Source organism: Tachypleus tridentatus, chromosome 1 (assembly GCF_004210375.1).
Source record: "Tachypleus tridentatus isolate NWPU-2018 chromosome 1, ASM421037v1, whole genome shotgun sequence".
NCBI lineage: Eukaryota > Metazoa > Arthropoda > Merostomata > Xiphosura > Limulidae > Tachypleus > Tachypleus tridentatus.
The window spans coordinates 150,251,778-150,278,862 of record NC_134825.1 but is presented as its reverse complement, the minus strand read 5'-3'; the positions used below and the strand labels follow the sequence as shown (position 1 = coordinate 150,278,862).

Sequence of the window (27,085 nt, the reverse complement as noted above, 5' to 3'; positions counted from 1 at the left end):
TTTCTGTTGAATTTAGCTCTAACCTGATTTCATGAAAACTCTCTATATACTGTAATCAACAAAATTCTAGTTCGTTTAGCTTTCAGTAGAATTAAAATCAAGCTGATTTTAACAGAATTCTGCGCCTAGCTGGTTTCATTTAATGCCACATCAGACTGGTTTTACCAGAACTATACACAAGGCTTGTTTCACGAGTACTTTACTACAGGCCTATTTCATCAGATATCTTCATCAGGGTGATTTTTCTAAACCTTAAAACTGTGTTAGTTTCACCAAAACTCCACACCCGTTGACGTAATCATAGCTTGAGATCAGAGACTGTGGTTTTATTAGACATACACACCACACCGATTTCACTAGAGCTCTTCCTGTTTCATAATAGCTAGAAAAATTATTTCGCATATTTACTAATGAAAGAATTGTTTCAATTATTTGTTTTCATCGTTAACAAAAGAAGTATCTATATTTATTGTACGTTTTCGTATTGCTTTCTAGTTGACTAGTCAGATATTATAGATACGGATATGTGTTGTTTAGTTGATCACGACCGCCAGTGGTGTTTAAGTACAGAATCACATGACTGTGACCACAGCCAACCTTCGACTTTATTAACTTCACTGTGAGTCAGTTTCTTACAGTTATTTTCCTACCCCATCCTTATCCCCTTCTCTGGGTAGAAGTTTAGCATGATTTCCGGCTAGAGACGTGGTAGACACCATGGCACAAGCTGATGGAATGGTAACCGTTTTGGAAACGAAAACTTTATTATTTACGAAGTTGCAAGCTCTAGAAAATCTAATTTATTGTCTCGAAAACGGGCATATCGATGACGAAGGGAGCGCAATATTACAGGTAAGAGGTTTGCATATATTTTATGGAATAAAACAACAATCTGTAAGAGCTCGAATAACCCGAATTAAAGGGGAACTCCCATAATCTGTCAAGGTTATGAATAGTCAGTACTTAGTGTGAAAAGTTTACCCTAACGTACGCAGGACTCAGAACGTATTTTATGTAGTTCTTTAAAAACTTCTTTCAATGTACGTGTATAAAGCATATATACGTTAATTACGCATCGTTGTTGCTGCTATATTCGATATATGGTTTTATGCTTTCTGTATTGTTTGTTCGTAATCCCTGCGAAAGATACAGTGTTATCACTGACAGGTTCAAATTTTACACTGATAGCTGCTGTGTGTATTAGGATAAATGGATGAAGAACAAAATATTAATTTCAATGGTAAGGCAAGACTATATGATTGCGACAACATAAGGGCACGTGGTTAGGGTAAACTAGGACTATGTCGTATATATATATATATATGTAACTGTTGCAAAGAGATGAAAACTAGTAATCTAAACTAACATTGTATGACTTTTAGGAGTGATAGCATACACTTGGTAAGATTAAGATAAGATTATAAGACTCGAAGAATGTGATAAGGGTAACATGATAAGTTTTACTTTCCACATGGTTTTTAGTCGAAGCAGGAAGGGCGTGGAAGTGTACGGCTTATACTGTTAATGTAATAGTGAAAAAAACCAACACAAATAAGTTTGTAATTTAAACAACATGATATGGCTACTAAAGTTAAGTCCGTAATCAGTGTAACAAATCAGAATATTCCCAAGGAGGATAACGTCATACTGTCGCCCTTTATGACACCCTTATAGAGTTATTGTCTCATTTTATTCTGGAGCTTTGTATTGTGAATTCTAGAAATAAATCATACTCAAGACAGAACTATTCATATATATATATATTGTTGTGTATTATAATTTATTTCTGAAGTAATCGGGAAATTTGAATTTGAAGGTAGAAGTAAATTGAACTATAAATGTTATTTGTCAACAATATTGATACACACAATTTTCTTTTTTAACACAAATATATTTTAATACACAAACAACAATACAACTTATAATAACGGTTATTACTCGTAGTTATTACAAATGATGGTTTATATACAAGAGTTTTACAAACTGTACCAAGTTTTCTCTACAGTCTAGAACTGAATCTTTTATCGACGGTCCAACTGCACGAAGAGAAAATTAATTCTGAATCGATACTGTCACACCTCGCTTAAGCTAGCTCGTTTGGTTGGCCTAACGCCGCTTTATAAGCTAACTTTTACCAATGAAGATATTTAATGATCCTCATAGAAATAATAACGTCCAACGTTGGTTTACTGAAGTAGAACGGTTCGTAATGTTCAAAATCTATAAACGTTCCTGGTCAAATTTTGTAGTTTTCCGACTAATATGCGTTAATCACAATTATAGCTTCCGAGGCTTATAGAATACTGACTGTAGCTGACCAACAATAATTTTCTACTACTATTTCTTGGATAGCTGCTTTTATATAAACACACGAGTTTCTCAAAGTTTCAACAATGTTCGAAAACGCGCTAGCATTTTCGTAAAACAAATATTGTTGATTCTTACTCTCAATAATCTACAAATTTTGAGAACACGTGAGACTTGTGCAACAGACAACCAACAATATACGTTATAAATAACCAGTATTCTGCCCAAATTTAAGCTCTGTATGTATTTATATGTGTGTGTGCATATACATATATATTAGTGAAAATTAATACATTTTATTAACGTTAAGTAAACAAAATCACAACGAAGAATGTGTTAAAAACAGCAAATCCAAACCCCTGACTAACTGTATTAGTTTGTTATAACTTAAAAAAACACAACCCTAAATAAAAATAAATTAAACAAAAAACGCTGCTATAATTGAAAGGATCCCAGGGTATAAACAGATTGCGGTGTGGTTAAGACTGATAGACGGTGTGTCCCCATCACAATGTGAGTCTTATTCCGCAGTTACCTCCAAAACCTAGGGTACATTTTATAGTCCCACATTATAGTTTGTACCCTGGGGTGTTTTCAATTAGTGCAGCGTTTTTTGTTTAATTTATTTTATTTTCGGGTTGTTTTTTAAGTTATACAAACTAATGTATAATATTTCATTTAAATAAGATTAACTTTACTGGGAATGTTTAGCTGTAAGAATAATTTAATACATATCATAAATGTAATCTATTTATACGATAAATATTAATTCTGTTCGTTGTTCGCATCTCTTGAGCAATTTGTTTCAGATTAAGGATATTGGCGCCAAGTTTGCTTCGCTGCTAGTCTTGCTGCAGTAGTTTATAACTCAACCTAAATCCTAATTGACCTGAATACATTATGACTCTACACATTATCTCTAGGACTGATAATCGTTCTCGTATTGGTAGTTATTGCCATACCATCACCTCAACCATTCAGCAGAAACACATTTGACCCAGAAGACACGACACATGACGACTCCATCTAGATTTAATAGTTTCCCATGTTATAGCGATATATTTGTGGACTTGCACTGCTGAAAACCCTATTTCGATAATTTTAATGGGCAGAGCACGTGTAGTCCAATGTGTAACTTTGTGCTTAACCACAAACAAACAGATTTAATAAAACTTATTCAAAATATAGAAAATCACGAAAATCTTACATAAATACACTTACAAACAAAATGTTAAATGAAATAACACGACTAGAAATAAAAGTGAAATTGAGTCGTTTCTGCTTTAATCTAGCTTCTTAAATATATCCTAAAGATTTAAAACTCACCTAAAAATATATTACAAATAGCCTGACTACAACAACTCAAAACACGTCATTCGTGCATAGCAGCAACAACAAAAAAATAGGCACTTTCAAAGGTCATTTCCAATAACGTATTTAAAACACGTTAAGAATCAAGCATGAACATCTTACCCAACAAAGTTAACAACTGTGTTTTAGAATAATGCTTCACTATTCACATTAACTATAAACTATAACATTTACTGTTAAAATGCCGACATACAACGTTAACATCCGAAAAACATAGCACGATCACTGATCACCTGCTACAAACAATAACAGTATCGGTTTGTTTGTTTGTTTTTTTTTGAATTTCGCAGAAAGCTACCCGAGGGCTATCTGTGCTAGCCGTCCCTAATTTAGCAGTGTAAGATTAGAGGGAAGGCAGCTAGTCATCACCACCCACCGCCAACTCTTGGGCTACTCTTTTACCAACGAATAGTGGGATTGACCGTCACATTATAACCCCCTCACGGCTGAAATGGCGAGCATGTTTGGCGCGAGGGGGATGCGAACCCGCGACCCTCAGATTACGAGTCGCACGCCTTAACATGTTTGGCCATGCCGGGCCACAACAGTATCGGACATGAACAAAACAAATACATGAAAAACAAAGCTTCATGGCAATATCAGATTCAGATCATTATCATTAAAATTGGGCACGCAATAATACCTAGCAGCTCTGTTTAATTTCTTTTAAATCCGGTTACATTGTAGGATCTTGGAAGCAAGCCAATGCTATCGTGTTCGGTACAGAAGGAGAGCCAACAGATAAACCTGAAAGTAACCTAACTATTAAACCATTGTTTCCCAAACTTCTTATTTCTAGAGCCCTAGAAATACCACTTTCATCGAGATCCTACATTTTAAATAAATCACAGAAAAATGGTAATAATAATGTTTTATTGAATTTTTTATCAGTAAAATGGACGGGGATACAAAACTTAATGCAAGGTGTGGGTTTGATGTCACAGCATAATTTCTCGAAACGTGTTTCCAGACTTGTTAGTTTGATCGTCAATTTCTCTATATGCTCTAGTTGACCATGGCCCGGCATGGCCAGGTGGTTAAGACACTCGACTTGTTATCCGAGGGTCGCGGGTTCGAATCCCCGTCACACCAAACATGCACGCTCTTTCAGTCGTGGGAGAGTTATAATGTTACGGTCAATCCCATTATTGGTTGGTAAAAAAGTGGCCCAAGAATTGGCGGTGGGTGGTGATGACTAGCTGCTTACCTTGTAGTCTTGCACTGCTAAATTAGGGACGGCTAGTAATATGTTTTTTCAACGTAGAAAACATTTCGTTAACTTTTGACACAACGACCTAAGGCAGTGGTTCTTAAACGTTTTCGTTCTAGGACCATTTGGACTGGGCAAAAGACCCTGTAGGCCATTTAGTGGTCCTACTCCACCTGTTCTGTTCTTTCGTATAACCTCGGCTATTGAGTTTCACATCAGTGACTTGCATTTTGAACAAGTCCTTAGACCACCTACAATGTCCACGCGGACCACACATACATACTTTGAGAACAATTTACATAATATGAATCAATTTGTTGTACTTATGAGTTCCATTGACTGGCTTTCCAACTTTTTGCTAGAGTAAACGTGGATAGCACCCAACCAACTTTACTTCTGAGGCTGGTGTCTCACAGTGAGTTGGTTATTAACTCTTTAATGTGTATGTTAGCAGCATCACATTACTAGCCTCCATTATCTTTCCAATTCAATAGCAGAATGGTTTGACTAATGGAGAATTAAAACAATCCTAATAGAACTCAGCTTGTTAGTTTTTTACCAAATTATTGAAAAGTAACAAGAATCTACCACAATTATACTTGTATTGAAACCTGTTCCTCACCTTCGAAACGAGGCTTACCTGGAGCCCCCTAGTATCACAGTTTTGTCTCGGACTACACCGCTAAAAATTGGGGTTCGGTATCCGTGGTGGGCAGAGCACAGATAACTTTAGCTTTGTGTTTAGTTCCAAACAAACAAACAAACTTACCTAGATAAGCCATATAAATAACATAAAAACCAAAGTTTGGAAAAGTAAACCATACAAGAAGTTTGGCAGAAAACGACGTAAGCAACTCGGCTGAAAACATTAAGAATTACAAATCAAGCATCGGAGCCATGTTTGATATAAGCTTTGATAGCCTGTTTTAAGTTGACCAAATTCATCCTTTTATAAATTACAAACTCTTCAAAATTCAGTTTCATGCACAACTTAGACTTACACAGATCGAAATAAAGTTTCCACATCATTATGCACTCCCCATTGTTAGCAGATACGTTTTGTGAACAGTGAAGAAATCATCTCGTGAATGAACTTAACAAACATATAATGCATAATAGAGTTAAATATCTCTTCCCCCATTAAAATGTTTCTGTTTCAACGCCATCTGAAGCTAGATAACATCAAATTCTAGGTATCTGTGTTAAAATTAGTGTCTGAAATTTATACAGCTTGTAGTATAATGCAAACTTACAACCAAGTATGCTGGTGTACTGATGTCTTGTGTATGTAGTTTTATATCTCGCCAACGGCTGCATGGAAGCATGCTATGTTAGTTTTGCGTTGGATCAAACGTTACGGTTAGGGTTGTGAGAAGGTTGACATTTTTCCTGTCCCTTCTCGATCACACCAACATTGACCAAAACCACGGCGTAGAGAAAACTATTAACTGTGTCTACTCAGTTGCTAACCAGTCTTAGTTTCTAGCGCAGTGTTCTTTTTCTATAGAGGTCAATAAATCTTTATGCTACTGTGTCATTGACCGCGCCGGAGACATGATTTCTGCCTTAGTGAAAGTTGGAGTCCAAATCATTATTCTTTACTAGGGAATCCGGCATGGCCGGTGGTTAGGGTGCTCGACTCGCAGTCTGAGGTCGCAGGTTCAAATCCTCATTCCACCAAACATGCTCGTTCCTCAGCTGTAGGAGGATTATAGTACGGCTATTCGTTCATTAAAAGGTGACCCAACAGTTGTCGGTGGTAGTGCCTAGCTGCTTTCCTCTAGTCTTTCACTGCTAAACTAGGAACGGCTAGCGCAGATAGGCCTCGTGTAACTCTACACGAAATGCAATACAAATCAGTCTTTCACTGGGTCAAATATACCAAACTTGTATTTTCTGGAACTTTATATACAGATGCAAATATATATTACGATTAGACAAAACCCATAAAAATTACTCAATTCTTTCTGTGTTGTAATAGGTCCATTCTTTTCAGGAGTAAACATAATTTCACTTTTTACCGCTAAAATGACCAATTTCAAACGATGTTTACCCCTCTAGGTTACATTGCTCCATGATTTTCCTATCTTAGTAAGGCAGTTTTATTAAGACAAAATCAAACATTGTCTCTTGTTCATGAATTTTTCTTCAAAATAAACGGCATCAAATATTTGGTTATAATATCCTTAGTTAGACAAAAATTTCTATTTATTACATAAAACTGTTGTGTATACAAGTGTATAAGATGTTAGATAGGCTTGTGCTAAAGTATTACTTCACCAATCTAGAAAGTGAATATGTTTTACGAACATGACTTCTGAAATATGTTTATCGCATAAACTCGTTGCTTCCTAATATTAACTATAAATTTTAGGTTACTTTACACGGTATTATGCATTATTAATGAAATAATATTTAGATACGAGATAATTCTGAATGAAATGCATATTATATGTATTAATATGTATATTAACCCTGAATAAGCCGCAAAGGCGAAACGTTAGTTTATGCAAAAAAATATATTCATTAATATTTATCTAGAGTGTAAAGTTCGTTTTCCCTTAGCTTTTATGCAAATGTGTAAATTATCTCCAGTATGTAGTACAAATTGTGTTGTTTATTTCCTCCGTAATACGGTTGATAATACGCATTTCTTCCGACAAACTCCTTCCTACTGCAACACCACCTTTTAGTGTTCTCTAGAATCTAGATGTTTAACGTCACTAAGCAGTGCAACCAACAGGCAAAGAACGTATTAATAAATATCATGACCTTCGACTGCTGCAACATTCCTTGTCATATAAAAAAGGAGAAACAGATGCATGTAAAGGAAGTGTGAAATGAATGCGTGTGTATCCATCAGCCGAGACAATGAAGTTTGGGATAGTTAAATTGCTATTTTTTTTATTAGAAAAACAACGCATGCTCTCCGTTACCCAAATCAATGATTATTTCTACATATATTTAATTTTTAAATAATATATTTCTCGTGCAAATGAAATTTGTTGTTATACGTTTCGCCACGTCTCGCATGCCAAAAATTATACAACACAGTTTCAGTGCAATATGAGTGAAGCTTTTTAGGTGCAATTATCGAAATTTTGTTTAGGAGTGTCACTACACAAAGTTCATCTTTCATATTTTCAATTTCTTTAAGACTTGTATAAACGTCACCACAGTGTTGTAAATTTATTATTATGTGCAACAGGATGGCTCTTACAAGCAGCTGGATATATATTTTGCGATAATAACGAAGTAATTTTTTATGTATTTACTATTAAAAAGGTTTAATAGTAACAATTATAACAATTCACTGATGTGTTTTTAATACGTTGATATTGGCCTTGAATATTTTCGAAATACGACTGTTTCAAACTGGACAAAACGAGAAATTATTAATGTTATTCGATAGTAAATAATCTTGTGTTATTTACTTCTTTCATTTGGAAGCCGAATTTATCATTGTTAAAAAATAAATAAATTAACATACAACATTTATTAGAGTATTGACCACCATGGGGGCGCTTCTTGCATTTCCAGTTTGCGATACTATGAAAATTAACATATTCTTTTAGTCCCTCACGAGAAAAATGTTTACGTGTTTTCACTTTATATCTAGCATAACCTGCAATTACAATGATATCAAAAATTACACATGTAGAGTGTGTATCAACAATGACGTACGCCTATTGTTTTAAAGGTCATGTGTTACGCATTATAATTTCTTTTGGGTCTCTGATTTGTTACGTTATGCTCGTTACGTATTACTTTGTTTTTGCTTTTCTTTTTTTTTTTGTTTTTTTTTCTAATTTTGAGCAAAACTACACAAGGGTTATCTGCGCTAGCCATCCCTAATTTAGCAGTGTGAGACTAGAGGGAAGGCAACTAGTTATCACCACCCACCGCCAACTCTTTTACCAACGAATAGTGGAATTAATCGTCACATTATAACGCCTCCACGGCTGAAAGGTCAAAAATGTTTGATGTGATGAGGATTCGAACCCTCGTCCCTGATATTAAGAGTAGAGTGCCTTAACCACCTGGCCATGCCGGGCCACTACGTATTACTACTCTAAATAACCGGAATTTTAAGTTTGAGCTTAATAGTTAATCAAATGTTAATATATATTAAATTTTTATTACTTGTCAACAAGAGTGATACATACAATTTCTTTTTCAACAAATATATTTTAATATACAAACATAAATATAATACAATTTACAATAACGGTTAGTACCAATATTTATTACAGATGATGGTTTATATACAACAGTTTTACAAACTTACAGACAATACTGAGTCTCATATTCGGTCTGGAACTGAATATTTTACCAATGGTCCAGGATCACAACGAATAAATTAATTCTAAGTTGATATTGTCACACCACGCTTAAGCTAACGATGTCTTTCTTGGCTAGCCCCACATGGGTTAGAAGCTCCCTCCCTCCAGCAAAGATATTTAATGCCCTCGTAGAAATAATAACGTCCGAAGTAATTCACTGAAGTTGAACAGTTCGTGATGTTCGAAATCTCTAACATTTATGTAGTTTTCCTATTAATATACCTTAATCACAATTATAACGTCCTAGGCCTATAGCATACTGACTCTACCTGTCCAATAATATTCTAATTTTCTCTCGGCTAGCTGCTTTTTATTAAAATCACGCGAGACTGTAGAACCTTCACCGAAGTTCGCGACAATACTGTCAATCACTAATATTATGTGCACACTTGGTACATTGTTGATCCTTACCCAAGAAACCTCTACAAGTTTCGAGAACAGGCGAGACTTTAGCAATACACAGTTAAGCATATACGTCACAGAAAAAAAGAACACTTTACAGAAGGAAGCGTAGGTATTATAGTAAATCTGTTACACACTTTTAAAACAAGGAAATGAATAGATCCTGTCTGACCACAACTTTTCTCACCAAAGCATTGCAGTAGCAAGAATATGACAAAACCTATGGGTAATAATTTTCTATGGACCTTCTTCCACCCACCACTCCATCTATATAACATGCATACTTTTATATACTTTCCTTTCAAGAAACAAAACACATAATCTTTTTGAAACTTTTAAAAGTGTAACAATCATTTAATGGTTTTAGAAAAGGTCAGTATACTAGAAAACAGGAATCAATTATATCATGAACGAATAATGCCAATAAGCAGAATAATAAATATGGAACATAGAATTGTCCTATCTTCAGTTTTAGTATAATAATTCCATTTTTTTTTTTTTACCCAGCATTAAGCCTAAAGTTAATAAAGAAATGTGGAATAGTTAACTAATGAATGAATGTTTGCTGTAAGTTTTTATCAACGCTACAAGTGTGTCTACCAGTTTGGTCGATCATTTTTTCACACCTAAAGTGTTTTTGATTAACTATAACTTCAGAAGCTTTAAGAGTTTTGGCTTCGTGTGTGTGTGTGTATGTGTGTTAAAAAATTAAACGCAAGACTGTTTTATTATATCTTTCTCAATTTTTGTCGTCATCCAGTGGCACAGCGGTATGTCTATGGACTCGCATCGCCAGAAACCGGGTGTAGATACCCGTGATGGGCACAGCACAAATAGCCCACAAATAGCTTTGTGTTTGGTTCCAAACAATTAAACGAACCTATTTAGAGATGATTTGTCAAATTATTTTTGCAAACTTGTTGCTCACGTGCATTCATTGAAATATTTTAAAAGTTTTGTTCTTACGTATCTTCAGCCAAAAGAACAGTACCGTGTTTCGTATTAGGTGAACTCGGCAGTTGCCTGTGGCCTCTGTATCTGTGAATTGTGGGTGGACATTTTTTTTCAAAATGTATTGCTTTGTTGAAAAAAAAAGATAACAAAAAAAACGAAATAAAAATAAGAAATATAATAATAACATACTATATTTGATATCAGAATGTTGCGTGGATAATATCAAAATACAATATTAATACCATTCTGAATTGCATATTAAAAATTAATTAATATAAAACTTCTTGACTTGCTCCAGGCCCCCGAACTTACAACGTTCCCTGAGTCCCTTTCCACCTCGCTGTCTAACCTTGGATTTTTGCAGTTTGCATTTACAGATACGATCCTGGCCTGAAAACCGATTTTAGGGAGAAGTTGAAAGCTTATTCATAAATATTGAACGTGAATGTAAAATCTGGTCAGTATTGTATTACTTGTTAATTTTTGTACATCCATTCTATTATATACACCCCTTTGTGGTTCAGCGTTAAGCGCGGGGTTAAAGTGACGCACGTGTATATCTCCTGAAAGAACTACCCGGTTAACGAGATTCACGAATTGTCAACGGCTACGGTGTTTACACACATTACGAGCAAGCTTAATATTTTCGTGACTTGTACGTGGACAGGATAACCTTAGTAGAGTAACGTTATTGATTTTAACAAGTTATTCACTTTCATGGCTCACTTTTCTGTTAGCTTAATACAAGCAATATTTCGTGTTTCGATTGTCATTTCCAACTTTTGACGTGTATAATAGTAATTTTCTCCATAGCTAAAATTATAGGTTCGATCCCTGTAGACAGTTGTTGTGCATCTTTGTACTCAAACAAACCACATAGACAATAATATGAGTTATATAATTTTATTCGTGACAGCAACCAAATATGTGTGCGAGGACAAGGAGTGCGTGTGTGGGGAGAGCTGATCAATTAAAATTCCCCCCCCCCCACACACACACAAGAGCGGAATGTCTACCGGTTGGTACCATAACATTTATCCTTAGTTGTACATTTACTAGACTCTTCAGTAGCAGCATAACAAAAACTTTAACACTGATTCAATTGTGATAATTAATTGTGCATACTTCATGACATGTCCTAAAATACTGTAGTAATAAGCGTTTACAATTCCTAGTGAACAGTGACAATACGTTTCCCTCATAATAATAATAGTTTTAATACAGGATTGTTGATATTACAATGTTTACTTATTTCAGAAAAGTAAAACACAAGATATACTTAATTAACCATAGTGACTGCCAGGTTCATTTTTAGTTGCACTTCATATGCAGGGTGTTCGGAAAGTCACTGTGCAATTTTGTCTGTTAATAAATATATAAATGCACAGTGACTTTCCGAACACCCTGAACGAAGTTTTTTAATCAGAAGCTAATATTAATTACAATTCAAGAATAAAAACCAGGTATAAGATTTTCTTGCTTTATATAAGATATTAGATTAAACATTTGGAATAAATTGTTGAAAGCTCTTGTTACTAAGGTACTGAAACAGACATAAAACTACAACTATTTCTGTTTGTCTTTTTTATCGGATTAAATAATATGTATGCCTATATATTTTTCTGTTTTGTGATGTTGATTCTTCAACTAATATAATAATAAAAGATATACAATCTCACATAACTGTTAGATATTGAAAAGGACGGCTGAAGTAGACTGCCATTATTAACAAAAGATGGCGCTACAAGAAACTTAAAACAAGTTTAGGCTCGTGAAATGCTCAATTGTAAAAGGTAAACTGGTGATCAGAGTACAATTAGAGCAGTAACGTGGCCAAGTTTTCTACTCGTGGTCAATAAATTTAAACAGCTGAAATTGATTTAAATTTGTAATAAAGAGGTGTCATGGAAAGAAATCTAGTCAAATGTAATATAATTTATATGTTTATATTAAATAATATAAAATAAGTTTGTTATATATAAAAGCTGAAAAATAATATGTGATAAATATACCTAGATATTTTCGGGAGGGAAAAACTCCTTAACCCCCTCCATTGACTGCATCATTTACTTTATCTTCATCAGTAAATGGATTGTCATTTCTGAAAATATAGGCATTCGCAGATGGTGGGGGAAAGGGGCTCTTTCTTTACTCATTCAACATATGTTTATGAATTTACAAGTTTTTATTTACTTAACAGGTTCGCACCACTTAATACACTTAATTTTCAATTCTAATAAAAATCACCAGGTTTGTCATTAGCTTTACTTAAATTTTCTAGATATCTACCCTGTAGCTAAATATATAAAATCGTCGCTATCACAGAGGCTTCTTGGACATTGGACATGGCACTTCTCACTCAGGTCATCAAAGAGACTGATATTGTCTTGCAGACATCCCATGGGATAGTGTGGTCGGGGTCAATCAATTTTTCTGCTATTGAGGTTATATAGTTAGTTGCATGTCTGTTGTATACTTTAAACTGATCTTACAAATATCAAAACCATCGACTCTGACTGCAGAAGCTTGTCTGTTCTCTTGAATGTAAAATGGCAGAACTTTGAAGGCGAGTCCACTTTGACTTTGTTCTTCCTCTTGGAAAAAGTTCTGCGGACGCTCATATTTGAAACGTAAAAAAAAAACAACAACAACAAAAGAAATAAAACTTGAAACCACAAAGTTAAGTTGCACCAGAAAGGTACAGATAAATGAATGGATATTTCTTTGTATGTAAGACCTAACAGCAGATCACGTCAATATTCTGTTGTTGGCTCCCTTCCTCCAGTGGTTATTTTAATATAGTTCGCTAACATAAATGTAATGCCATCAAAGCTTTTTGTGTGGTTAGTTAGTTAAGAGTTCTTTTTGGCTCCAAATAACATAACCTCTCGTAAACCAGATAAAATGTTGCAATAGTTGCATGTTATGATAAACCAGTCTGTTTCATGAATTTCCCAATATACTTCAAAGAACATTATGGGTTATACCCATGCGGAATATAATTTTTAACTAGTTACATCAGCGAGGACTTACTTTGTTATATGAAGTTTACCCGGACTAGGAATATTTATAAAGATAAAAACCGAAACACACTTTAGAAAAGAACCAACAGCAGATGAATCTCAACTAAAAACATCCGAAGGTATTCAAATCTTCTATTAGATCTATCGTTGGATATGCATGCTCAGCTTGACTAAATGTCACAAAGTAATTTTCTTTTACCTTTCGGAAGGAAGTGGTAGGCAAATGCAACTTACTTTTCCAAGTTGACCTGACCTAAAGTACTGTTCATACTAAGTAACTCTAATGGATTTTGTTGTCCTTTTCTAGTTCAAAGTTGTTTCATCGCCATAAATCATCATTTATCCGATTTAACTTCATTGAATATCTCCAACGTGTCTATGCAGCGTTGAGAACACCTTGAATTTAGAATACAATGATATAGTCATTCATTGTTCTGTGTTATTGGTAGAGTGAAATGGGTTATATGCTTTTTGAAATCATTTCCTAAGGGCTGAATATATAGATATAAAAAGATTTGAATTGAAAGAATTGTCAAGGTTAATGAATAGAACAATTAACTGATAAGTGAACAGTAAATATGAGAAAACCACAGCTGTAATTACATGACATAGTTCCAATGGGAAAACTGGTCTCTTATGATTTATGAGGCCTGTCATGGTCTGGTGGTTTGGGCGATCGACTCCTAGTTTGTGGGACGCGAGCTTGAATTCCTTCATCGAATTTTCTAATCCTTTAATGCCCGAGTGCTTTATAAATTTTCGACAAATCACACTTTTATCGTTAGTAAAAAAAGTACCCAAGTTGGTGGTTTTGACTATCTGTTTTCATACTAGTCGAGAGGTTTCCAAGCTGTGTTACGACACACTAGTGGGTTGCGGCAAATTGCTAGGTGTGTCGCGAATATGTATGTTCTTATAGCAAAGTCACATCGGGCTATCTGCTTTATCCACCGAGGGTAACCGAGCCTCTGATTTTAGCATTCTAAGTCCGTAGACTTACCGTGCGCCAGCAGGGGACCGCGTCGCGAGTGTTTCACCAATTGAAGAATAATTAAAAACAGAAACTCCACAAAACATAAATGACGGCAGGGGAGTCAAGCTACTGATATCTTGTTAACCTATTTGAAAATATTGACGTGTTTGTTTTTAAATCTGCCGTAATTATTACAGACACTAATGGTAATTATTGTGCACATTAGGAGTAATTATTACGCAAGTAGTGAAGTAATTATTACAGACAATAGTCTTAATTATTATGGAGATTAGTAGTAAAGTTATTATTACAGACAATAGTAGTAATCACTACGGACACTAGTGGTAATTATTACACACATTAGTAATAATTATTACAGACAGTGGTAGTATTATTAGTGACTCTCGTGATCTATGTGCTATTTCTATTTATACAGTCCCCTACTAGTACAGTGTTAAGTTTAGGGATTTACAATGGTACAATCAGGTGTTCGATTTCCCTCGGTGGACCCGGCAGATGGCCCGATGTGGCTTTTCTATAAGAAAACACAAATACACTGTCTGTACCAACAATCAGTATTTTTTTAATATGATTGTGAAATACAAAGTTCTGAATTGTAAATTTTTCTAAAATTTCAACAATGTAGAAATTAATTAAACATTGTAGTTTAGAAATATTTTGTATGGAGAAATTTAACAAAAATATTTTGTAAATTAATGAAAGTATCAAATGAAGTTTTTTAATTTCTATTTAAAAAAAAAAAGAAAGTGGAAGAAAGGGATTTGGAAGCCTTATGTCGCGTGCGGTATTTTTAAAGCCATGAAAGTTAAATGTGTTACGCGTTAATATCACGTTTTAAAAATGAACGAACAATTATAGAATTTATATATGAAAAACAGAAATATATTATGATGTATAATAAACAATTGTAAATAAGGCTGTCTGTCATTAAGACACATTTCACTGATACAAGGTTAAAACCATCTATTGTTGAAAAATTTACATCTAAGCAGTTATTGCCCATTGAGAGTCTGTGGACATACAACGCTAAAAATCAGATTTCGATACCCGTGGTGGGTTTAATACAAATAGTAGCTTTGTGCTTAACTACAGATAAACAACCATAATTTATTAAATACCATAAAATTAATGGATGATGAGAAATATTTAATTACTGAACATTATATCAGATTAGACAAGTACGATCATGTAACGTTATTTAATTATTACATACGTAATAGAAACAGTATTACCTATGAAATGTTTCATTTTTATTTATACGTGATATCGCAAATGCTAATTATAGCATTTTTTATCATTTTAAAATCTGTTAAATTATGGATGGCTTTACTTAAAATTCAACAAAACATGGCCGTTAGGGCTAATCGAAATGTTCGTGAGTTCGATCAAGTCAAAAGCCTCTTGAAACTTTATGTGTGAATAAAATATCCCAAAAGTGTTACTATGTACAACTGATCAACAAAAAACTTGATCAAGTGAACTTTTTAAAATCATAAGTGTTACTTTCTGATAAAAATGGAATTTTAAAATCATAATTCTTTCTAATGGTTAATAACACACAAAAAACAGTTGATGAATCTGTAAGAAAGAACGAATTTGAGTTTGAAATTTACGCCATAACATCATTCAACTTTATTCTTTTGGTGCAGCTTTAATCGATCGAACAAATGATTTCGATACAACTGAACATTATATTTTTTTCAGTATTGTAAAACTAGGGTAATTTTATTGAAACTGATACAACCTCAAATTCTCTTTCGGAATAAATTTATATAAAAGTGAGTGTTTATTTTATAATTAGACCAGAAAAAAACATTTCTGTAGAATAATTATCACAAGAAATTAAAGACACAATAAAATCCGTTCTGAATAATATATTCTCACTGAACAAAAGGTTCTGTCGTTAAGCCTAAAGTTAATCTCCTCCACATTATGCCCCCCGCTGGTACAGCGGTATGTCTACGGATTTACAAGGCTAAGATCAGGGGTTCGATTTCCCTCGATGGGCTCAGCAGATAGCCCGATGTGGCTTTGCTATAAGAAAAAACACACACACACACACGATCCACCACATTACATATCATGCAGGGACATAACAACCATCAGCTGCTTTCTTGGTTAAAAACTTTGATGTATGCAGAATTAAGACATTCAGGGCTTTGCCCGGCATGGCCAGGTGGGTTAAGGCGTTTGACGCGTAATCTGAGGATCGTGGGTTCGAATCCCCGTCGCACCAGACATGCTCGTCCTTTCAGCCGTTGGGTTATTATTATTTAACGGTCAGTCCCACTATTCGTTAGTAAAAGAGTAGCCCAAGAGTTGGCGGTGGGTGGTGATGACTAGCTGCCTTCCCTCTAGCTTTACGGTGCTAAATTAGGGATGGCTAGCGCAGATAGCGCTCGAGTAGCTTTGCGCGAAATTTAAAAAAAAAAAAAAGACATTTTAGAGACACTTAACACAAAACATCTAGAGGTTGCCATACAAAAACACATTATGTGATATTAAGTTTCTAGCATTTACATTGTTAAAAGTATTTGTGAGAGTCTTGCAAGATTTTTCTTATAAATATTAAAATATAAAAATATTGTGTGACTATATTTCTGTTTTAATTTTCATAAATATATTTATGTAATTATAAAGAAGCAAAAGTATTTCCTGTGTTGGAAATGACAATCCACAAAGCTTGAACATCGGAATTGTGCGAATTTCGCGAAGTTTCTACTCTTCTCTAAGCCTTTTTTTTGTACTTTTAAAGGGAAATGTTTTAATTAATAGACAACGAGGTATTTATATCTACCCAGACGAGTTTGCGATATTAATTATGAGAAAAAGCAAATATTTATTTAACCTTTTTTACCGCTACGATGTTTAAGTAGTAATGTTTATAATGTTTTTTTTTCCGTAAACCATATTTTCGATTGTACGTAATGAATTGATTGAAGAATAAAAAAAGACCTAACTTTTGAGTAAGAAAACCCTGACTACGTAATTAGTGCTGGGTAATTATGGGAATGCGTACAAACTATGAGTAACCAAGCTCAAGGACAGTAAACGCTTCTCACGGCCTTACTGAATGCGCCATTTGAACATTCACAAAAAGAACAACAATCAACACTTGGCACAATGTCATGCCAATTATATAGACAACACAAAATTACACTAAGACCAGATCTACCCTGAAATGTGATAAACAGTCATCCCATGAAACTTTCTTTTTCCAAAACCAGTGATGCAACAACCGTTGTTTATCTCTCTCTCTCTCGCGCTTACTTATTTACACTCTTAGAATCCGCGTGAGCACGTGTTAATCTGGCCTTGGCTGACACTACTGCTTTATGTTACTAAGTTAAAAAAAGGCCCTTCAAAAATCTCAAAAGAATCAGTAATCGTATAATGTGGCAGCTGAGTTAAAATGATTTAACTCTTCTTTAAAAGGATAAAAATATTGTAATTGTTCCTGTTAGTGAATTACTAAATGACAGTGGATAGATTCTCTAATTGTTCCTGTTAGTGAATTACTAAATGACAGTGGATAGATTCTCTAATTGTTTCTGTTAGTGAATTACTAAATGACAGTGGATAGATTCTCTAATTGTTCCTGTTAGTGAATTACTAAATGACAGTGGATAGATTCTCTACTTGTTTCTGTTAGTGAATTACTAAATGACAGTGGATAGATTCTCTAATTGTTTCTGTTAGTGAATTACTAAATGACAGTGGATAAATTCTGTAATTGTTTCTGTTAGTGAATTACTAAATGACAGTGGATAAATTCTGTAATTGTTTCTGTTAGTGAATTGCTAAATGACAGTGGATAAATTCTGTAATTGTTTCTGTTAGTGAATTACTAAATGACAGTGGATAGACTCTCTAATTGTTTCTGTTAGTTAATTACTAAATGACAGTGGATAGATTCTCTAATTGTTTCTGTTAGTGAATTACTAAATGACAGTGGATAAATTCTGTAATTGTTTCTGTTAGTTAATTACTAAATGACAGTGGATAGACTCTCTAATTGTTTCTGTTAGTTAATTACTAAATGACAGTGGATAGATTCTCTAATTGTTTCTGTTAGTGAATTACTAAATGACAGTGGATAGATTCTCTAATTGTTTCTGTTAGTGAATTACTAAATGACAGTGGATAGATTCTCTAATTGTTCCTGTTAGTGAATTACTAAATGACAGTGGATAGATTCTCTAATTGTTTCTGTTAGTGAATTACTAAATGACAGTGGATAGATTCTCTAATTGTTTCTGTTAGTGAATTACTAAATGACAGTGGATAGATTCTCTAATTGTTTCTGTTAGTGAATTACTAAATGACAGTGGATAGATTCTCTAATTGTTTCTGTTAGTGAATTACTAAATGACAGTGGATAAATTCTCTAATTGTTTCTGTTAGTGAATTACTAAATGACAGTGGATAAATTCTGTAATTGTTTCTGTTAGTGAATTACTAAATGACAGTGGATAAATTCTGTAATTGTTTCTGTTAGTGAATTACTAAATGACAGTGGATAAATTCTGTAATTGTTTCTGTTAGTGAATTACTAAATGACAGTGGATAAATTCTGTAATTGTTTCTGTTAGTGAATTACTAAATGACAGTGGATAAATTCTGTAATTGTTTCTGTTAGTGAATTACTAAATGACAGTGGATAAATTCTCTAATTGTTTCTGTTAGTGAATTACTAAATGATAGTGGATAAATTCTCTAATTGTTCCTGTTAGTGAATTACTAAATGACAGTGGATAGATTCTCTAATTGTTTCTGTTAGTGAATTACTAAATGACAGTGGATAGATTCTCTAATTGTTTCTGTTAGTGAATTACTAAATGACAGTGGATAGATTCTCTAATTGTTTCTGTTAGTGAATTACTAAATGACAGTGGATAGATTCTCTAATTGTTTCTGTTAGTGAATTACTAAATGACAGTGGATAGATTCTCTAATTGTTTTTATTAGTGAATCACAAAATGACAGCGTGTAGATTCTGTTAAAACATGATCCCACTTGTAACGTTGAAAAGGAACTTAACAAGCCATTCGTGTTATTTATAATGTTGCTTATCATAATTTATCTCGGTTCAATCTCCGATTTATTATGTTACGTATTACAATTTCAAATAGCCAGAAATTTTAATTTAAATTTATAAGTTTAATTAAATGTTAATACGTATCAACTTTATGGTATTTCCCAACAAGATTGATACACATCATGTTTCTTCTTAACACAAATATATTTTAATGTACAAACAATAATACAGTTTTTAATAATGATTTTACAAATAATTATTTACATACAACCATTTTATAATATATTTTAATGTACAAAAAAAGAAAAACAATACAATTTTATAATAATAGTTATTAGAAATATTGATTTGTATACAAGGATTTTAAAAACTTTTATAAACTATACTGAGTCCTATATCTGGTCGATAGCTTAATATTTTATCGACGGTCCAAGTCCATCAGGCGCAAAGTACACAGATATATTTCACTTGACGGAAATTTTAGCTAGATCTATTCTTAGTTGACCTAACGCGGTCAACTTACTTACAAACTTACTTTTCGGAGAGAAATATATATATCTAATGTTCTTGTGGAAAAACCAACGTCCGAAGTTAATTTTCTGCTGTTGAATGGTTCGTAATATTCGAAATATATAAACTTTCCTGGTCAAATTCTGTAGTTTGCCAATTAATAAGTGTTAAGTACAATTATGGCTTACGAGGTTTATAGTATACTGACTATAGCGACCAATATATATCCTGTTCTTTCTCTCGGCGAGCGATTTATATATATACTTTAAGGCGAGATTCTCGAAGTTTCAACAAATGTTCAAAGACACGCTAGCGTTTTCGTAAAACAAATATTGTTCATTATTGCTTTTGAGAATTTTTTACAAATTTAGAGAATAGGTAGAACACGCGCAATACACATCCAAAAATATACGTCGCATGCACCAAACAGAAAAAAAACAACACGCAGATATTAAAATAAATAGCAGAAAATTCGTTACAATGATAAGAACGAAATCGCAAAACCACCCACCAAGTCTACAGCAGTCATGATTCCATCTCAGCTTTATGGAATACCAAAAATTCATTAAAAAAAGTCTAGCAACACACTGATTCTCCAAGTACAGGACGTCCACGTTTCTTTCCAAAGTTATGAAAGCCTTGCCTATAAATAGTTTACATTGCTTGAAACTTAGTTTGTAAGTAAAAATTCAGCTCTAACTATTTCTAATATCATTTTATGATAAGTTGAGACATCATTGAATTTTCTCACAAAATTCCTTTTTGAAAATACAAGCAGTGTCATTGTATCGCAGTTAACCACCACAACTATCCTCAATATTATACAAGCATATTCATGAAACAATTTATCAGGCTCATACACATGTGTTTGAAATCTAATCTGCTCCCAATGGAAGAACAAATCTTATAAAATGTCTGCTGAAAGTTATGTTAGATCCCATACTTTTACCCATCATAACAGAAATTTGTATTAAACAACTACAAGAAACAGGTATAACACAATCTCTACCAAAATAGGGATGTTGATGATATTTCGCTTTATGGCCCTTTCATCTGGAAGGTCTTCATGATTTCATTCATTATTTCAACAACTAAGCCCAAACTGTAGAGTTAACTTTTGAAACTGAAACCATTAACTGTCTACCATACCGATCTGATGTGAAAGTGACCAACATTTATTCTCAAAAAAGGTTCACAACATCGGTCCAATGAAAGAATAAACATGCTATGATACACCCAATTCATAAATCCAGCCACCCAGTTTAAGACAGAAAATGTGATATAAAAATACTGATCAATAAACCCATCAATATCTCTTCAGAATAAACAGTTTTTTCAATAAATGCATACAGTATAATTATTCAAAGAAATTAACCAAAGATACCGAATAATCCATTCTAAACATCTATTCTACTTTCAATTTTTTTCTACTTTTAAAGATATTTTTATTCAGGTCAAGATAACTCGAAGCCAACCAGAAAATACGGTTTATGACAAATGTGAATACGCAAAACCTTTTGTTGGAATAATCAAGGACTTTTTTTTCATATTTGAATGACGAAACATCAAAAATATATTAAAAACTGTAATATAGATACATCAGTGATAGCCAAACGTACTAGTGAAAACAATATTTTCAGCTTTAAAAACAAAAATCCTGGACATGAATTCTAATAAAAACAGATGATTCCTATGGAATCTACAGACCTATTCCCTCGGTTTCCATCTCGATAATTAATATAAATTGAAATATGGTTCATCCATTGAATATAGCCTTTACTTTCTTTATTCAAAATAAGTTAACAGTGAGCTGTTTAATGTTAATGTTCAATTTTGAGGAGTTTACTGTTCTTAAAGTTTCTGTATAACATTTTCTTAAATAAGTATCTTTTAGAAAATTCAGTGATTATAGTGTAATTTTTCCCTTCAACAAGATAATACCACCTGCCATCTTTTAAATTTGCTATCTAGTCCAGGGGTCACGAAACTTTTTCACAGGGGCCAGATTACTTGGGGAATGAGAAGCACGGGCCACATGATCATTATGTTCAATACTCATAAGCTGGAACGAAAGTTCTCTGTAAAAGACTTGACACTAAGTTTAGGATGCCATATTAGCCATGTGGGAGTAGCATACAATACACACATATAATAAAAAACCAACAGAAATACAACCAACATTTTTATTTACCAAAAGGTTGTCAAATTGTCACATCGCACATAGTGAGTACATATCTGAATTTCACTAAGCCGCAAAAAAGTTAGAGATTTATGAAACTGGCGCATGGCTTTCAAATTATCTTCAATGTTCGGTTTTGAATTGCTGCATCCAATCATTAGAATTGCTTTCAAATGTTCATCAGTCAACCTTGATCGATGTACCGACTTCACATATTTCATTTTTGAAAATGCTTGTTCACAGACATAAGTTGTTCCGAACACTGATGCCACACCAGATGCGAACTGCTTCAGCTTTGAAAAATCATCTTCAGGTATGCAGCTGTAAAATTCAATAAGCTGCCCCTCTCTGTGTTTTGTTTTCAACAAGTCATTTCCTTGCAAATCGATGACCTCCAGTTGAATTTACACTGGCACGTCATCAATGACACAATCAAAAGGATTCTTAAAAAGGAGAATGTCACTTTCGATTCTGTCAAGATCCGAAAATCTCTCTAAAAATGCTTATTTAAATCATCAATAATCTTTTTCTGAAACTCCAGGTTGACATCTTATGTGATTCCAGCATGAAACTCATTGAAACACTAAAAATGAGAGAGGTTTCCTTCTTCCAAATGTGCTTCAAACAATGACAGCTTTCTCCGAAATCCTTTAATGATTCTATAGAGATCACAGACAAGGTTATTCTTCCCTTGAAGTTTCAAGTTCAATTCATTCATGTGGGATGTGATGTCAACCAAAAATAACAATTTTGACAACCAGGTTGGATCCAACAGAAGTGGATCGGCTGTATCTTTCTCGATAAGAAATATATCTATTTCTCTTCTCAGCTTATAAAAACGAGACAAGACTTTACCGCAGCTGAATCACCTCACAGCCGTGTGATAAGGCAAGTCACAGAAATCCGAATCAATTTCTTCAAGAAACGCCTTGAACTGGCGATGATTAAGTGCATGACCCCGAATGAAGTTCACTGCAGAAATGACTGATTTCAGTACGCAAAAAATATCTAAGTCCTTTCCACAGAGTGTTTGCTGATGTATGATGCAGTGTATGAACAGAGCGCTTGGGAGTTGAAGATCTTCCAACTGTTTCCTGATCAGCCCCACCAGACCCTTCTTTACTCCAGCCATGTTTTTTCCTCCATGAACTGTTACACCTCCAAGCTGATTCAACTGAAGGTTATAGTCTTGCAAAGTTTCATGCACTTCCATGCAATTGTTTTCTCCAGTTCTTCCGTGCATGCTGCAAACTGATGCCAACTCTTCCGTGATCTGAAAGTCCAAATTAACTCCACGAATGAACACGAGAAGTTGTGACGTACTCGAGAGATCAGTAGACTCATCCAGTGCCAGAGAATACCACAGGAAGTTTCTAGCTTTTTGGCGTATCTGTAATGCGATGTTCTCTCCAAGTTTTTCTGCTCTCCCTACAACTGAAGTTACTGAAAGGCTGATACTTTCAAAGAAATTGCCTTTTTCAGGACACAGCTCATTTGCTGCTTCCATCATACACTCTTTGATGAAGTTGCCGTCAGTAAAAGGTTTTCCTCGCTTTGCCATCCTATGCACTATTTTGTAACTTGTACGAGTGACAGATTCATTTTCAGCAAACTTTCTCGTGAAGAGATTCTTTTGAGATTCAAAAACACGTTTCATGAATTCAACTTTCTCAGAACGGAACTTTCCTGAAAATTTCAAATATCTTGATAGATGTTTTGTTTCATAGTGACGCCGAAGATTGTACTCTTTCAAAACGGCAACACTTTCGGTGCATATCACACAAGTAGCTTTCTGGTTTTTGTTTCCACAAAGAAGTGCTTTTCTCCCCATTCTTCACGACACTCAGAGTCCACTTTTCTTCTTTTAATACTCCTACGAAAAGACGTTTCTAGTCCTGATTTCTCCAAGCCCGTTCCCCTGGCTGTGGTTTCGCTAGATAGTAGATAGGAACAGTGGGAATCTCGTTAATCCATTCATTAATGGATTTAAATGGTAATTTCATTTAAATACAAAATTATTAGCCTAATATTAATAACCTTTCAAGTTGCTCTGGGGCCTATTAGGCCCCACTTTTCGTAGGAGTGTTAAAAGCAGCCATAACGATGGGTGAAAAAAAACAGGATCTGAAAATGAAAAACACAGAACGCTGTGAGAAAAGTATTGTACTGGTCCAAGAACGCACAAACAAAATATATTGAAACGTACGTTTGCCACGACACTTACCTAAGAACGAGTTACGAAAAGCGCATAACCCGACTACTAAGAGAAATGAGCTTGCTGAAGCGGTAACCCTAGGCTGCTGAATTTACAAGACGAGTCGATAGGACGAGGGTTAAGTCTGTACTTGTTTTCGAAATATTAATGTTTTCATAGATACGTGTCTCGATATGAATAAACGGGCAGCAAGAACGAAAGAACTTTCCTATTGGTTAAAAATGCGCGTGACAGCCTTCTTTCTTTTTATCATAACGTCTTGTGTTTGCCAGCTTAAAGCGACCATCGGTGTAATTTATTTTGTTATGACAGTCGGACATTTGATGAAATGTCACTTTTTATTTCCAAGTGGCTAGCTGCTGGCGGGCCGGCCTCGAGGGCCGTAGTTTGGTGACCCCTGATCTATACCACGTGATAAGCATAACGTTATGTAGCACACGTAATTACGTCAGCTCCACTTGCGACAAGTATAACGTTTGCTTCGCGTGCAGAGGAAGAGGACTTGGTCCTGAGAGATGTCACAATTGGATTATGACACTTATTTCATTTATGGAAGTGAGTTTCAGGGGATAGTCATTTCTACCCATAGCAACATAACGTATATTTAGTGTCCATAAGTGTGCCATATCTCACCACACAACTGAACAGTTAAAGTGACTTTCGAACATTCAGTATATATAAAGTTTATACAGCCTATGTTATTGTTGTTATATATATATATATATATATATTAACATAAAATCATTACATTTAAAATATGATTTTTGATATCACACACAAGGATACAGAGAAACCGAGAAAATTATAAATAATAGAATTCTATAATTATATATACAGACACGAACTGCTCCACCGGTAAGTGATCGGTGCACTTGTAACATTTCTAATACTTGATTTTAAGTGTTTGCTGTTTAGTTGTATGCAGCATTTAACATTTCATTGGCTAGTCCTTTACGTAAAGCTTATTTAACCTCACTGGAAGGCTTAACATGTTGCATCTTGTTTTAACTTATTTTTTTTCTCAGATATATTTTAACATTCTCACTCCTAAATGTTATGGCTTAAACATCGATAGCTGAAGAAATGTTGGAAAACTAGTAGGCCTAACAGTTGTTAATGAAACAACTACATATTTTATTTTCTACATTTGTAGTTTACTTTTGGTTTGATCTGTAATTGGGAAGAGTTTTTTTAATTTGTTCATATTGTTACTTTTTGGTCTATTATTTCATCTATCCGACATTTTCATATTTTGTGCGGTTGAAAGGTGAATCGACTCCTATCCCACCGGAAGTCACGCATTTTGAGTTCGTTTTTTATTCTGTTTTTATTTTTTGTGATTAATTACTAAGTATCGTGTGATTGGTATCAATAACGTGGGAAAGTCTCTTGAGATTGACATATATTTGACTAAATTACAGACGGTTGTTATTGTCGTGTAAATTATATTCTAAGCTAATAAAATACATAAAGAATGTGATAACAATAACCTTTCCCCCTGTGAAATAATTTTTATCGTAACTATTGATGGTTTTCTGTGTGTGTGTGTTTTTTTTTTTTTTAAATACCAAGTGTAAATATTCTACACAGTATAACAAAGCAAACATACTGCGAAGACAGTTAGATGGGAAGATGAACACAGGAAAAAGGTTAAGTGCACGTTTCGGAAGCTTGCTTGTTCTCACTGAGTACAGCGTGCGAGTGAATTTTAGAGAATTACTTTTGAAAATATAATTATTGGTGAATAAACACTGGGAACCAGGATATTTGTCTAAAGATGACATTTTGTTTCTCCTAAATATGGCTTCCCTGATTTTCCTTTGCAGTTGTTGCTGTCCTTATAAATTACGTTAAAATGTGAGAATTTTTTTTTATTTTGCACAAAGCTACACGAGAGCTATCTGCGCTATCCTTCCCTGATTTAGTAGTGTAAGACTAGAGGGAAGGCAAGTAAGTAGTCTTCACCAACTACCGTCGACGCTTGGGCTACTCTTTTACCAACGAATAGTGGGATTGACCGTCACTTATAACGCCCCCACGGCTGAAAGGGCAAGCATGTTTGGTGCGACGAGGATTCGAACCCACGACCCTCAGATTACGAGTCGAACGCCTTAACCGACCTGGCCATGCTGGGCTAAAATGTGAGAAAGATGTGGATATGTGTTTTAACTGCATAAATGTGAACACTTAAGTTTTTCTCCCAGTGTAACTTTTATGGAGCTTGGTTATAAAATCGTGGTATTTATATTCGCAAACAACATTAGTAGTACCTTTGTCCTGAAACTTAACCGATAGAATACTGTCTAGTTTTTGTTCCAGGTGCAGAATGAGATTTAACCTATAAAGGTTATTTATTGTGTATTGTGTAAATAATATTTTTTGAGCTCTATAAACATCCGAAATTTAGGGTGTGAAACAGGTATTGGTATCTGGAACATCAAGTTGGTCATGTTTATGAGCATTGGTAACAGTGGTTTTGATTTTAATTTAGGAAACTGTCGGAGTAAAGAACATAAACTTGATTTGTTTGTTTTTAATT

At 34.1% G+C, this 27,085-nt stretch overlaps 1 protein-coding gene across 1 annotated transcript in view; it reads left to right on the top strand.

Moving 5' to 3' along the window:
• The first annotated feature begins 310 nt into the window (after window positions 1-310).
• Window positions 311-27,085, top strand: part of LOC143226854 (uncharacterized) — a 140,988-nt gene continuing 114,213 nt past the window's right edge. The window contains exon 1 of the mRNA XM_076458353.1: window positions 311-852. Within this exon, the coding sequence (XP_076314468.1) occupies window positions 718-852 (135 nt within the window). The 5' untranslated portion in view covers window positions 311-717. The remainder of the gene's footprint in view (window positions 853-27,085) is intronic.